Below are 14,933 nucleotides of genomic sequence, written 5' to 3' on the forward strand. Positions count from 1 at the left end.
TTCGCTTACTTGACCATGTCCTTTGACTTATCGGGCTTCCTTAAGCGAATGTAGGCTCTAGAGCAAAACAACTCTCTAGCTGTTTCGATCATACCTCTACATGATCAAGTCCATTCAATGGGACTTATTAGTACTTGCATTCGAACTTTTCCCTTGGTGGTACACAGCCCCCATATGCTGATAACCAAGGCTTTCATCTGATGCAAAATTCGATGCACGCACGGAAGACCCGCCTCTGTGGTACCATGACTTTTACTCCTTGAATTCATAGCCCTTCTTATCATCATGTTGTTCACCAAAGTGAAGCTCCCAATAGCTCTCGATCATACCTTCGTATGATATAGTCCCTCATAGGGCGATATTCGTATCTATTGCATTGCCATGAAATGTTCCACCACAATCCGCTACACCATGTTGCCTCCTGATGACATCTTCATTACATTCTGATCCTTGTGGGATGAACTTGAATTATGATCCCTCTATGTATGGCCTCTGCCAATATATCACAAGGTCTCTTCCACCTTCGATTTTGTTCACTCCTTTTGGCAATTGACATTCGTCCACCCACTCTTGGGTCACACTCAGACGAAACATAACTCTAGGATAGTCCATTGCCTAGTAGCTCCCGAAGTTCATCGACTTCGTTGAAATTAGTGTACCATTTCTGGATCTTGGGCCTTTGCCCCTACCAGTACAATCTCCGCTATGCACCGCTTCCTTCATGGCAACTTGAATGATAGCACTATGGCATATTCTTCAAGAGTACCCACCTCTGCATCCTCTTGCCCTGTGCTATGGCCTTCTGAACCCAACTTTGCCTCTGCAAGTTGAGTCTCCTTAGTTCCTCCATAAAATGCTTCTCCGAAATAAGCTACATGTGCCCAAAAGCTCCCTTTGTCTTTGGCCTCATGCAAGATAAGTCCGCTCCATCAGAATAAAGGACCCATTGAATGACATGATCTTGCTCTTGTCACTGCAAGAGTTCATGTCCTTGACCTCTGTCCAAGGAAAGCTCTATGCCTCCACTCCATGTTCCATCTTCTATGTTGGCTCTCTTCATACGGCTTGGGTACTTCACCAAGTTACACCCAAGTTGCTCCGCTCCTCGTCTTGCATTGAGTTGATGGTGGCCCTCTCACCCACCATTCCACAAGTCAGCTCTCCATTAAGTCTGATCTCCATATCAACTCCAAGTGTACCTTTATTTGTATTGCCTTAAGTCGCTTCTCCGCTTGATCTCGCAATGCATCCACCAATGCATTCTCTTAAGTGAGATCATGTGACGACTCCTCACCGCTCACTCAATCCATTGAGCTTCGTGGAGTTATTGTTTTTGAGGTACTCCTCCTCAACATGTGTGGTCCATTGCACATGATTCTCTCTCTAAAGAGCCGGAACTTCTCCCTTCTAGATATCTATCTTGTTAGAGAAACATCTCTCTTTATTTCATTCCCTTTGAAAGTTTCGGAGACCAACATCCCCTTGGACTACTCTGACTTTCTAAACAAAATGTGCATTATTCAGTGTCCTACTAGATTGTGACTCCACGTCAATACAGCCCCTTGCTACACCACTCAAGGCCTAATAACATGCTGAACTAGCTACACACTTTAGCTTCCTATGGACGTATCATTCACATATCGAAGAGAAAGTTTCAATGCTCCATGGCACCGAGTTTTGGTCTCCTTGGGATGACCGCGAACATTCTATCGTTCGCATATAAACCATGCATGAGTACTGAATTCTTCAAGTTAACAATTTCCCTCACCTCTGTGAGCTTTGTATAACTCTTTCAGTCACTGAGCAACTCATTCCACCTTGCATGGTCTCATCCTTTACTAAGCGCCTCGCTTGCCTTGAGCATCATCAAGTATAATTGTCAACGTCGAGTCGTAACTCGAACTCAGCCATCCCAACATTTGTGCGCTACATATTCTTCTAAGCTTGCTTGTTCTCGTGATGCCTCTTACGCGAAGGGTTGGTCATTCCTCTAAATGCCAATCTCAAGTGTCTGCTGCTCCGAGTGACTCCTTTTCCTTACATCTTCATACCTGTTTTACCCCAAACAGTTGCGCCTGCTGGCTACCCTAAATGCAGCCTCGCTAGGTCCCCTACGTCTGCATGCTAAATATTTCTATAAGTGCTTGTCCCGCTCTGATACCAACTGTCATGGACTTAGCTAGTTTTTGTTGGGAAATCTTGGGGGGACGACATCACATGCACAGCGGAAGAACAAAAAAATAAAATCCCTGATTCCCAAAGAGATGTTCGTCATCATGCGAAGATTGGTGCGCAAAAATTCGCGAAACTTAAAACTGCGTATAGAGTAGATTGTGTTACCTAGGGAGATCGTATATTCCTATTTCCTTACAGATCTTTAGGAGAGGGTGAAGGAGGTCAAGCGTCCTCCTCTCTAGCGGTGATCCACACAGCAGGGCTATGACGATGCTCCTCAAAACTCCAGGCCTGCTTTGAGGTGGAGAGGGGGAGGAGAATAGGAGAGGCAAGCAAAGGCTCTAGCCCATGAGGCTCTGAATCACTCCTATTTATAGAGATCCCCTATCAAACCCTAATGGATCCTCCCCTAGTGGGTATTGGATCTGCATCTAATAAGACAAGGGCTCCGTCGGATATCTCATATCCGAACCTCTACTCATCGCAATGCCTACTATATGTGTGTGACCCTCTAGGCCCAATATCGAGCTGGCCATGAGTCATACATATCAGAACTCCTTCTAACTTAGTGAATTATTATCTTTGTAATAATTCACTTGACTCATCAACTATGGACGTACTAGGCCACTATGTCATAGTCCCCAAACGATACAAGGGAATCCAATCCATTGGATTTGTTTATCCTAAGTTACCGTGTACCTATAGTCCATCATCCATCTAATATTCTAGAGATCGTATAACAAGCATGGTGTTGTCAGACCCTTACGATTTCTACTCGATTCTCGCTCTAATCGGATTCTCCCGGAGAACTCTTTCTCTCTCAACCCGAATGATCCTGGCCAGAGATTTGTCTAAGTAAGAACACATGGGATATTCCTCTCATGACGTCGAGAGTGGATGATCCTCTATCGACACTCAATAGCCCTCGTAAGGTCGACTACCACTCCCAATGACCAGTTGTACTAGATCCGGGATAACCAAACCTATAAGTCTAGTATCAAAGAGTGGAGCACTCATACAGGACATCCTTGGTGTCTCAAGTCTAAGAACCAAATACACCACTAGGACTACGGAATCGTTATTTGACAATAAGGCATCGTCAACCATCCAGCATTCCATAAGTGAATCAAACAGTGAACTCACTCTCTAATGAGCACTTGTACTGTATCCCTAGTGTCCCTACACGAGCAGCTATGAGACTAGCTGCATCCATCATATGGACGGGTATACAACACACCAGTTTGTCCGGTTATTATGATGTCCCTCTCGAGACCAGGATTATTTAGGATCTGTGTTTAAAGATGAATCGATCTCATTATCGTGATCTCATCACGATCCGATTCCCATTGCACAAATCCAAGGACATCACAATATATATATGCATATATGCAATAGTTATAAAGTGATATATGCCAAAATATAATAAGCAAAACGATTCTGTATCAAGTCACACGTGCCATCACTCACATGATTGGTTTGATGGGCACCTATGACTAGCAGTTTTGCCTAAGTCGTGCGACACTCTTGCGTGTCCGTCCGCAAAGGTCAGCCTCCATGAAACCTCCCATGGTCCCTTAGGACCTTCAAAAGAGAAAACGAGTTAGAGAAAGCGCCTTACTCGAGATCCATAAGCAAACATTTCATAAACCACTTTATAGCCAATGTAAATTACAAATAAACTTTACAAGCTCTGAACGGTTAAACAACAAAGGGTCAAAATGGTCTACTACAGACCGAATATATCTCACAAGTGTCCATATGACATAACCTTTATTTACAAGCCTAAACGACCACTAAACCTAACTAAAATGGGGTTATTAAGCCTTCGACCGTCCCTCTACATGATGTGCAAAACATAAACAAACCAAAAGACACGGATATAAATAAGAATTACATCAAACATCCTATTTAGAATTTTGTCCGTGATAGTAGGTCACGGAACCACTATAAATTGGTTTGCAATTTCCTTTATGTTTTTCATTTATAATTGCTAACTGATTTACTTACTTATTTACTATGCTTACAAATGCTTTCAAGTTTAAACATATTTCTGATATGATTTTTATCGAGTTTTTCAAACTGATGTTTTTACGTAAGCACTAATTCACTCCCTGCCCCCTCTTAGTGTCGTATTAATCCTAACAGAAAGAGCATGAAAGTATGAACAAAAGTCTTGACAATTTGGGGTGTGAAAGTGTTGTAAAAGTGCTAAGTGTCCTCCTCCTTCATTAGCTTTGTTATCAATCTAAGATATGTGTGAGGTTTGTAAAAGGTTATCTCCTAAACTTGTAAAAAGGAGAAAGAGTTGTAAAGGGATGATTGGTCTTCACCCTTTGAAGGAAGACCGTTAGTAGATGACGTTGGCCTCAACGGAGGAGGAATTGGGAGTGGATGTAGGTCACGACGACCTAACCACTATAAAATTGGTGTACACTTTCTTGTTGCTCTTCATTACTATTGTTTTCTACCATAATTGCTTATCACTCTTATTCTAAGTCAAGTACACTTTCAATATATTTTTCGATACATTTTTATCAAGCCGAAAGTTTCGAATCTCATGAAACAAAGATGTGTTCTTAATCATATCTTTTGTTTAATATTATTTTATTTGTTTATTAAAAAAATCTTTTTTAATTACATCATAATGTTTTGTTTTTATCATTTTCTTGCTCCCCATCCTCACATGTCCTCTTCTTTTAAATACAACATGCCTTGAAACTCTTACAATATGTTTATTCTTATTTTCAATACCGAATGATATTTTTGTTTGAAAAAAAAAGAGTGCCGATAGATGAGAGAAATTGATTGTATACAATTAAAGCACAAGACGCTGTAATAATGGAAGAAGGATTAGCAATTCTTAAAGCCCTAAATATGCTTCTGGTAACATCGTCACCTACGTAAACAGCAATATATACACTCCCTGATTCCTAGATGGCATTGTCTTTTACATTGCTATCCTTTGTGCGAAGCTGAAGGTTGTTAAGTTCAGCTTCATCCCTAACAATCACCATCTTGCATTTGTTTGGGGAGAACTCACGAGGTACTCTTCCTTTTGGAACGCTGTTGCAACAGCCCTGCCTAGCAGCTGTAACTCACTTTCTTAGGTGCTAATGCGTCTCATGTGAGGCTGCAGTTCCAGATGACTTCCCGTATTGAAGTCGTGGAGCTGATCATCCACCACAGAGAAGGGAATAAGCACAGCCACATGTTCGCCGGAAGGCTTGAAACACGAGGACAGACTCATCGGCCGACTGATGGAAAAGCTCTCCATGAAATAGATTGTGGCACGAGACGTCCCATCATGTCCGTGGGGTTCGGAACATTCCATAAGCAGTCTTTAATATTTGGAGATCCCATCATAGATATGAATTCCAATAATTTTCTTCTAATATACATTAAGAAAATCCGCCAACATGTTGTTTTTGCCTATTCATTTAAGCATAATTGGATAGATTTTGGAAAGAAGTTTTTTTTTTTTTTAACTTTTGTCAAAAAGAATCTTTTATTTCTAGAAATTTTTAATTATATATATATATATATATATATATATATATATATATATATATATATATATATATATATATATATATATATATATGTGTGTGTTTAATATCTGGAATACTCTTAGGTTGATAGTCACCTACCAACAGATCGGTCAGAGCTATTGACTGTGCTGCAATCAAAGCACACAATACTGTAATAGCGGAAGGAATAGCAACTTGAAACCCTAAATTTTTTACAGCGCAGGAGGGCTTAAGCAAGATATGGATTCTGCAGTCTTTAATAATGCTACTCTTTGTATGAGGCTGAAGGTTGTGGAGTTCAGCTTCATCCCCACAAAACTTAAACACTTCTGCTCACAATCATCTTTATTTTGGGAAGGCTGATGCGACAGCCTTGCCTAGCAGCCGCAACACTCTATCTTAAGTGCTAATGCAGTCCCTTTGACAAACGATTGATGGATGACAAGGAGGAGCATAGCCTCGACAAAGTGAACATGCTGTTGCCATGGGAATCCATAGTCCCTTGAGTTGGAATTCCTTGTAAATTCCAACACAAGGGGACATGCTCTTGCCATCTGCCGGCTTTAGTTTTTTTCCACATAAAAAGTGGAGACAATGGAGTTGCTGTCACTTGCTCCAGGTGATGAGGTTGTGGTTCGCAAGTCTGCAGGCTTTCATCCGAGCGTGTGTGGAGACAGCTTTATCATGTTATACCACTTGAGGATCTGATAACAAAATGTTCAATGAATAGTATATACGCAGCAGATTTAGATGATCTAATAGTACGTACACCCAGATTTAGATAATCTCCAAAACGTTCAATGTACACAGCAGCTTAGCTGATAAAAACCTGACGATTAATAGTAAGGCCATGAAATCAAATCCCGCTTGCCAATGGTGAAAAAAAAAAAAACTCTATTGGATCTACATTGCTTAGGTCATACATCCTTGGGTTTCCTAATGACGGCATAAATATATCATTATAGATTCGAATAATTCATAGATTTAAGTTTATCCCATGTCGGCCTCGCCAAGCATGTGAGAGCATCGACATGTGGGCAATCAACTTCCAAATCCTTTCATCTAAAAATCTCATGTGAACTTTTTTTTTTGTATGTTAACATATTTATATCAAAGAGACGATCCCTCGTGCGCCTTCTTTGAAATTAGTAATTGCTGCTTTAGTACTATGCCGTGCAACCAACCACACACATCCACATCTAGGAAAAATATTTGAGAATTCTATTACTGAAACTTGATTACTCCGAACAACAAAATCTATAGATTCCTTGGTTATATCTTAATCTTAACAACAAATCAAAATGAAACTATTGATCTCAATATCTACTTTGATAGGATTTGGAATTCCTCACTCAGTCTTATGCTCAAAATTGGTCACAAACACCTTCTATAGCATGAACCCTTTTGTATTTTAATTTTTCGTTATGTTATGTCATGTTATTTTTTTAATTTATTATTTTATAAAATGAGAATTATTTCATCGATTAATCAAATTGGAGGTTTGATGATTGAATAAAGATGAAGCATCCCAAAATGAACCAACTCATATGAGTGGATCACTACAAGAATATGTAGATAGGTTTTGAAAGAAATTTAATCCTTTAAAGTAAAAAAGAGTTCGATTAATACACACATGGAAAAAATGTTGAAAGATAAACTAAAGTTTATATAATATTATTTATAGTTTGAGAGTGAGTAGACTGATATGATGAGTTTGACACTGTTTAGAGTTTATAATAAAACTTAAGTTAATATACGATTATATACATGATTTATAGTTTCTATTACGAGAGTGAGAGCAAGGGTGATGGATGCAAAACTAATTATATCTCGTCTTTTTCCTATATTATTGGATGCAAAACCAATCATATGGCGTCAATTAAAGATGATGGATAAGCTAAAACTTAAGGCAAGCCAAAAGGAGCGCACAATCCCTGATGACTCATTCGTTATCTTCTTTCTCATAAAACGTGTTACTTACGAAACCAAACCAGATTCAAGACTCTATAAATTGCTACACGAGGCTGCAGGCTCTCGCCATCCTCTCATCACTTGCATCCAGATCAGAATGGAGAACGTGATTTCGCAGCCAAACGTTCCAGGTGATGAAGTGGTGATTCGGAAGTCTGTAAGCTACCATCCCACCGTTTGGGGTGATTACTTTATCTTACAGGCCCAGTCCTCCCCCAGTACACAGGCATGTATATACACATATATCTCACATATGTTCTGAGTTTTAGGCAAGAAACTCTCCGAGAACGAATGGTGTTAATGTTTCATTAACATGAAAAATGTGCGCATGCTACTTTCTTTCGGTTTTGTTGGTTGAACAATTAATTGCTATGGAGGATGCAGGAGTGCGATGAAAGGATGCAAGAGAGAGCTGCAGAACTGATGGAGCAGGTAAGAAGCATGTTCAAGGACACTACCGACATCTTGCAAACTATGGACTTGGTCGATTCAATCCAGCTTCTCGGATTGAGTTATCACTTCGAGAAAGAAATAAGTGAAGCATTAAACCGAGTCCATGATGCCGATTTTAACGATCATGGTCTCTACAATACTGCTCTCCGGTTTCGCCTGCTGAGACAACAAGGGTATCATGTGACCCCTGGTAATATGCTCTTACGTTTCCTTGGAGTAGATGTATTTGTATGTTTTATCTATAATTTTGTGTTCGCCTTGTGTTTAATTCAGGCATAGAAAAATTATGTTTGCAGAAGCAATTCGATTTGTGTTTTAGATATGATGGAGGAATTTTGTTTTAAGAAAACAACTTAATCAGCCCATCAAAAAATCAGTCCTCACACTTTCAAAACGTTTTGATCTCCTATAACAACTATATTAAAAAGATGTACTTTGTTCTATATATCTATATATATGTATGTGTGTGTGTATATATATGTATGTATATATATATATGTATATATATGTATGTATATATATATATGTATATATATGTATGTATATATATATGTATATATATATATATATATATATATATATATATATATGTATGTATGTATCTATATATATATATGTATATATATATGTATATATATACATATATATGTATATATATATGTATATATGTATGCATGTATATATATATATGTATATATGTATATATATATATATGTATGTATGTATGTATGTATGTATATACATATATGTGTATGTATATATATATATGTATGTATATATATATATATGTATATATGTATATATGTATGTATATATATGTATGTATGTATATATGTATGTATATATATATATATATGTATGTATGTATATATGTATGTATATATATATATATATATATATATATATGTATATATGTATATATATGTGTGTGTATATATACATATATATATAAATTCATGGATGATGCAGAGGTGTGATGCAAGGATGAAATAGAGAGCTGGAGAGCTGAGGGGGCAAGTAAAGAGCATGTTCAATGATACTACTGATCTGCAGAAGACCATGGAACTGATTGATTCAATCCAGCTTCTTGGATTGGATTATCACTTTCAAAAGGGAAAAAGCGAAGCATCAAGTCAAATCCATGATGCTGATATTGACAACAAGGATATTATGTGTCCCCAAATAATGCACTTAATTCCTTAAAATAAAGCAGTATTTGTATGTGTGATCCAAAACAATACGATCTTCTTTAATCATCTTTTCTTTAATTCACTCATAGACGTTGGCTGTGCCAAAAATATTTTCTCCGGTAAAATAGACATAAAAATCACACACAAAAGTCATTGTATTGATTATCACGTAATCACTTAAAACGGTAAATTAATTTTGATAATATGGCTTTATGTGTTTTCCCCTCAGAACAAAAAAATCTTATGTATTTCTGTAGATGTTTTTAACAAGTTCAAAGATGAGGGAGGGAGTTTCATGTCTACCTTGGGGAGTGACGTGAAAGGACTGTTAAGCTTGTACAACGCAGCCTATCTTGGGACTCATGGGGAGATCATTCTTGATGAAGCCATCTCTTTTACGAGGAATAGCCTAGTGTCTGCATTAGCTGATCTTAAACCACCATTAACAACGCAAGTGTCTCTTGACCTCGAGACACCTCTCTGTAGGAGAATTAGAAGGCTCTTGGCAAGAGATTACATATCTATATACCAAGAGGACGCCACACGAGATGATGCCATCCTGGAGCTTGCAAAGTTGGACTTCAATTTGCTGCAATCTCTTCATCGCGAGGAACTTAAGAACATCACCATGTAAGCTCTTCCTCACTTTTGAATTCCCTGGAGCTATATTTCTTCTGGATTTTTATAAAGAAAGAAAAATACAATCATGTTGCTAATGTAAACAAGTGAAGGCTAATTGCTGAGCTTGGTTCCTTCTCCCATCAAACTTTTAATTGATATGTAATGCCATTTTGATTTGTAAACGACTTGAAGGTGGTGGAATGATTTAGTCTCCTCAAAAAATCTCAGTTTTGCTCGAGATCGATTGGTGGAATGCTATTTCTGGATCCTGGCAATATACTTTGAACCCTATTATTCTCGTGCACGAGTGATAACGACCAAGGTGATTGCCCATATTTCAATTTTGGACGACATATATGATGTCTATAGCACATTGGAGGAGAGTCAACGACTAACTGAGGCAATTCAAAGGTCCGTAAATCTTATATCGATGGATAGATTACCTTTTACTATCATGGCTTAATAGATGATAACAAATGGTGCCACTGATAATATCACATAATAGTTTTAGTCATTGTGTATAGCAAAATAACATGTATGTTTATGTTTTATTTTTCTAAAGATGGTGAAACTAATACATATGCAGGTGGGATGCGAAGGTTGTTCATCAATTACCAGAGTATATGAAGGATTATTATCTAAAGCTAATCCACACCTTTGAAGAGTTTGAAGATTTATTGGCTTCCGGTGAAAAATATCGCATAACCTATCTGAAGGAAGCGGTGAGTGATGAGATTATAAGGTTCTTCTTATTTTCACTTTTATTAATTAGCATTACATAAGCAATAAATGAATCCACTATTGGCCAATACAAAGAATAAGCATTTCAGATGCGACAGTATTGAACTTAGATTGTCCCATTTGTAGACGCTACTCATGCATTACAAATATTAAGGAATGGTTTTGTTTTACTTGGGTACAGATGAAAGATTTATCTGAAGCTTATTTTGAGGAATCCAAATGGAGAGATCAACATTACGTGCCAACATTGGAAGAACATCTACATGTTTCCCTCATAAGTTCAGCATATCCTATGCTCGAATGTGCTTCTTTTGTTGGAATGGGAGAAATAGCAACTAAGGAGGCATTTGAGTGGATTACTAGTTTCCCAAAGATTGTCCGAGCTTCTGCAATAATTGTTCGTATCATGAATGACATTACTTCACATGAGGTATAGTCATAATATAATCTGCTGTGTTTGATATCATATAAACATTTTTCATAGTAAATTTTGCACTGATATCTCTCATAGTAGAAATATGATAACATAAAAAAAAAACATACATTCTCCAATTAGATGAGATGGACCATAATTGAGGTTTAATAGGTAATCTCCAAAGGTTGTCTTCAATATTCCTTGTATTTATCACCTATAAAGCATTTCTTGTGTCACTCAATTGCATTATCAAAGTTTCGCTGAACTTACAAGATTTTACATTAAGAAATCTAGTACAAACAAAAAAATTCCCATTCGTAAGCTTCCACATCTGTAGATTCCCAAATTCCCTTCATCTACACCTTATTATTGATAATAGTCTATCAATTTGTTTTAATATATGAACATGTAAATCCTGAAAGGATCCCTTAGAATTCAGTTTGTAGATCATTAGTCCTCTTTTCATGAAATTTGCAGTTGGAACAAACTAGGGAACATGTTGCCTCCACAGTCCAATGCTACATGAAAGAGTACGGAACAGATGTGCATGTGGCATGTAAGAAACTCCAAGGTCTAGTTGACGATGCATGGAAGGAGATAAATGAAGAGTGCCTCAATCCGACATTCTCCATTGCTTTACTTGAAAGGATTATTAATTATTCACGAATATCAGAAAATACTTATAAGTACATTGATGGATACACCAACTCCTCTACGAAGACGAAGGAATATATCTCTTTGTTACTCGTACATCCTATTCCACTTTGATTGTATGACGATTGCTTGCTTCTTCTATGAATCCTTTATTCTGAAATATATGTAAGCCTTTGTAAATGAACGTGTGTTGTACTATGCTTGCTTCTTCTAAGAATCTTTTATTCTGAAATATATGTAAGCCTTTGTAAATGAACGTGTATTGTACTATGCTTGCTTCTTCTATGAATCCTTTATTCTGAAATATATGTAAGCCTTTGTAAACGAACGTGTATTGTAATAGTCCTGGGAAGCTCAAGCCAGTATTATCTATGCAAAAACAGAAATCCTTGCTTAACAGTAGTTCAAAGCAATTTGCAAGTTGCTGGTATGTGTTACAAAATTATATTAGCTATTTGCAATTTTCACTCTTTTCAGTCTTGCCAACGTGTGTTTGTAGATGCCTACATCAGATATCAAGATACTTATTAGTTAAGTTTGGGATAATTGCAATTCGGAAACATATATATTCAAGCTACATTTTGGATAAGTTAGGACGACTGATTTTTTTTCTCCAAAAAAAAAATTATATTAGCTAAACCATAAAATTACAAAAGGAGTTGTGCATATCAGAGCACAAAAAATTGACCAATTGAGAGGGCCACACTTCTCTCTAAAAAAGTATACTAACCTTCGGTAATATTGATAATTTTCACAACCTATGCCAACTGTCCCCGGGGATTCATCATAGAATCATCCTTCTGACAATACAAATATTAATAAGCAGAATTACACAAAATGAAACCTTAATCATCAAGATTCCAAAGCCAAAACAACTTTAGATAGAATACTCCCAAAGAGGGATGATCGATTTGTTAGTTAAGTTCAAAATTGAATAAGATGAAATTAAGGGTACTAGAATATTTTTAATTGCTTTTTTGTGGCTCATTAGGATATTCTTTATACACACTATTAGATTTACATAAATCCACATCCCTTTTGATGATGCAATTCACAAGAATCCTCATCCAGAAAATATTATGTTTGTAGTGTATCATAGAAACAATACACATATAATCAAATTAACTATAAATCTTTTGAACATCCACTGATGCAGCCATCAAAACCACCCGAATTGCCTCGGCTTCACAACATATGATATCACGATCCGCAAGGTACCTACATCCAACCAAAATTGGGTCTTGAGTATCACTTCTAGTATGGGTCACGAGTATCACTCTAATCCCCTCAATGTAGCTTGTTGGAAAAGCTATCACGATTCATCTTCACTCATCCTTCAAAAGATTTAACCCAACAAATAGGATATGGACATATTTCATGCACCATGCTATCAGAAGATTTGGCCTTGTCATTAGAGAGAACAAATTCTACTATCTTATGAAAAATCTTGTAAACAGAACAAGCAATGGGTTTGAAAACAAGATCATTCGTAGCCCTCCATATTCACCAAAGACCAATATCATTTATAACCCACAAGGGTTGGCCATCAGGATTGGGACACTGCACCCCCTCATTAAAAATTGAATATCTAGTTAAGACTTAAAGAGTTGCCATAATTTAATAGGAAAGACGCACAGAAAGAAGTGATTAATGGTTTCTGCTTTAGATTGACAAAAGGGACAAGTAGTAGCATTACTGCACACTCTTAGTTGAGACGATCAATGAGAGGTGGCGGTGCAAAAGTTTCCAACAAAAAAATTTAACCTGAGGCAGCACGGGAAGCTTCCACAAACAATAAAACTAGTCCATGTTAGGATCAATCATTCCAACTGAGAAGCAAGAAAATGATAGGCAGACTTAGCAGAACAAACCCTCTTATTATCTAGCTTCTAAAACTAAAAATGATCATGTGATATATGGATTAACAATGAGATTAGAACCACCAAAGATCTATCACTAGCATGTATATTGCTGAAAGCATGCTTGAATGGACTACGAGAATCTAAAATATAGTTATCTTTGAAAACATCAACAATAGAAATATCACCAAAAAATTTAGTGAACTCTCCTCTTAAACTTTCAAGAGCGAGAAGAAACAAACCCGATTCTAGCTTTGCCATAATAATTTTGAATATTCCAAGGAAAAATCACGGCATATTTAGTTCTAACCATTTTATCTCATATACTATCAATGATGGAAAGATATTGGTCTCTGTTGAGCTTGAAGTGTATATTTCATAAGAAAGGTTATCAGTCCCAAGACGTAGCATATCTAGAAAGAATATCCCTATACTAATCCCTTGAAAGAATGTGCATACCCATGGAAGAACCACAATCAACCCAGAAAGTATCTAGGATTGCTAATAATATTATTCAAAATATCATTATCCATCCAAGATCGCTTAAGCTGCATCTTTTGGTTCACATCACTCGTCTTTTGGTCATGCTATGTGATAGGGATAATATTTGTTCCAATACATACTCAGACATGTGACAGCTCAGCATGGGTTAAACCCATTATAGAAAGCCCTCCATACAAGAAGAAATCAAAGTCAATGACTATTCACTAGGATTACTCCATACTTATAGGTAAATGGTTTGAGTGTCAAAAGGATCAGTCAAGAAATCCATCCAACTTTAATCTTCGTCTTCGTACAGATTGATCAGGAAGCATGCATTCGAATCCACATTAGGACTTGAGGAGCGTCCAAGTCTTTCGTCAACCAACTTAGACCTTTGAAATGCCCACAGTTACTGCCACAGGCGAAGCCAGATTTGTGCCAGTCTCATCAAATGGACCATGGCATCACAATTCGGATTTGTTGCCAATGAGTCACTCAAACCAAATATGGAACAATTGATGTGGCAGATAAAAAAACATGAATAACGGAGAGCGACACAAGAGGCAACAAAACACAAAATGACCTGCACATTTTTTATCCTTACGTCTCTTCGTATCTTACGTCGATGATGGAAACCAATTGGCATTTGTAACGCTAACGTCTCTTCATATCTTTTGTCGGTGGCTATGTAAACCAAATTGACACGTTTGTAATCCTTTCGTCGCTTCCCTATCACCACGAAGTTGCTATTTATTTTTGTTAAAACAGACACAGCCGAGCTCAATTTTGATAGTATGAATCGTGAGTAGAGATATGTGATGATAATTTCTTTTCTCTTTCGCGT

General features: G+C 37.2%; 1 protein-coding gene across 2 annotated transcripts; it reads left to right on the forward strand.

The window, feature by feature from the left end:
- Nucleotides 1-9,436: 9,436 nt before the first annotated feature.
- Nucleotides 9,437-11,945, forward strand: LOC135642851 (alpha-humulene synthase-like). Of its 2 annotated transcripts, none has more exons than XM_065159328.1 (5): nucleotides 9,437-9,946; nucleotides 10,166-10,348; nucleotides 10,524-10,659; nucleotides 10,860-11,108; nucleotides 11,571-11,945. In XM_065159328.1, exons 1-5 carry the CDS (start codon nucleotides 9,612-9,614, stop codon nucleotides 11,859-11,861), a joined length of 1,194 nt encoding a protein of 397 aa, XP_065015400.1. In that variant the 5' UTR covers nucleotides 9,437-9,611; the 3' UTR covers nucleotides 11,862-11,945. The 2 variants fall into 2 exon arrangements, with proteins under 2 accessions (XP_065015400.1, XP_065015399.1); XM_065159327.1 differs by having other exon boundaries at nucleotides 9,443-9,946; nucleotides 10,130-10,348.
- The last annotated feature ends 2,988 nt before the right edge of the window (nucleotides 11,946-14,933 follow it).

The sequence above is a fragment of the Musa acuminata genome, chromosome BXJ3-7, assembly GCF_036884655.1.
Source record: "Musa acuminata AAA Group cultivar baxijiao chromosome BXJ3-7, Cavendish_Baxijiao_AAA, whole genome shotgun sequence".
In the NCBI taxonomy this organism is placed as follows: domain Eukaryota; kingdom Viridiplantae; phylum Streptophyta; class Magnoliopsida; order Zingiberales; family Musaceae; genus Musa; species Musa acuminata.

What these genes read in the sequence shown, in the direction of transcription:
- LOC135642851 (XM_065159327.1), top strand. Translation starts at nt 9,612, where the DNA reads ATGTCTACCTTGGGGAGTGACGTGAAAGGACTGTTAAGCTTGTACAAC. An exon ending in CTAACTGAGGCAATTCAAAG is followed by an intron (nt 10,349 to 10,523) that starts GTCCGTAAATCT and finishes ATACATATGCAG; the next exon opens with GTGGGATGCGAAGGTTGTTC. An exon ending in TAACCTATCTGAAGGAAGCG is followed by an intron (nt 10,660 to 10,859) that starts GTGAGTGATGAG and finishes ACTTGGGTACAG; the next exon opens with ATGAAAGATTTATCTGAAGC.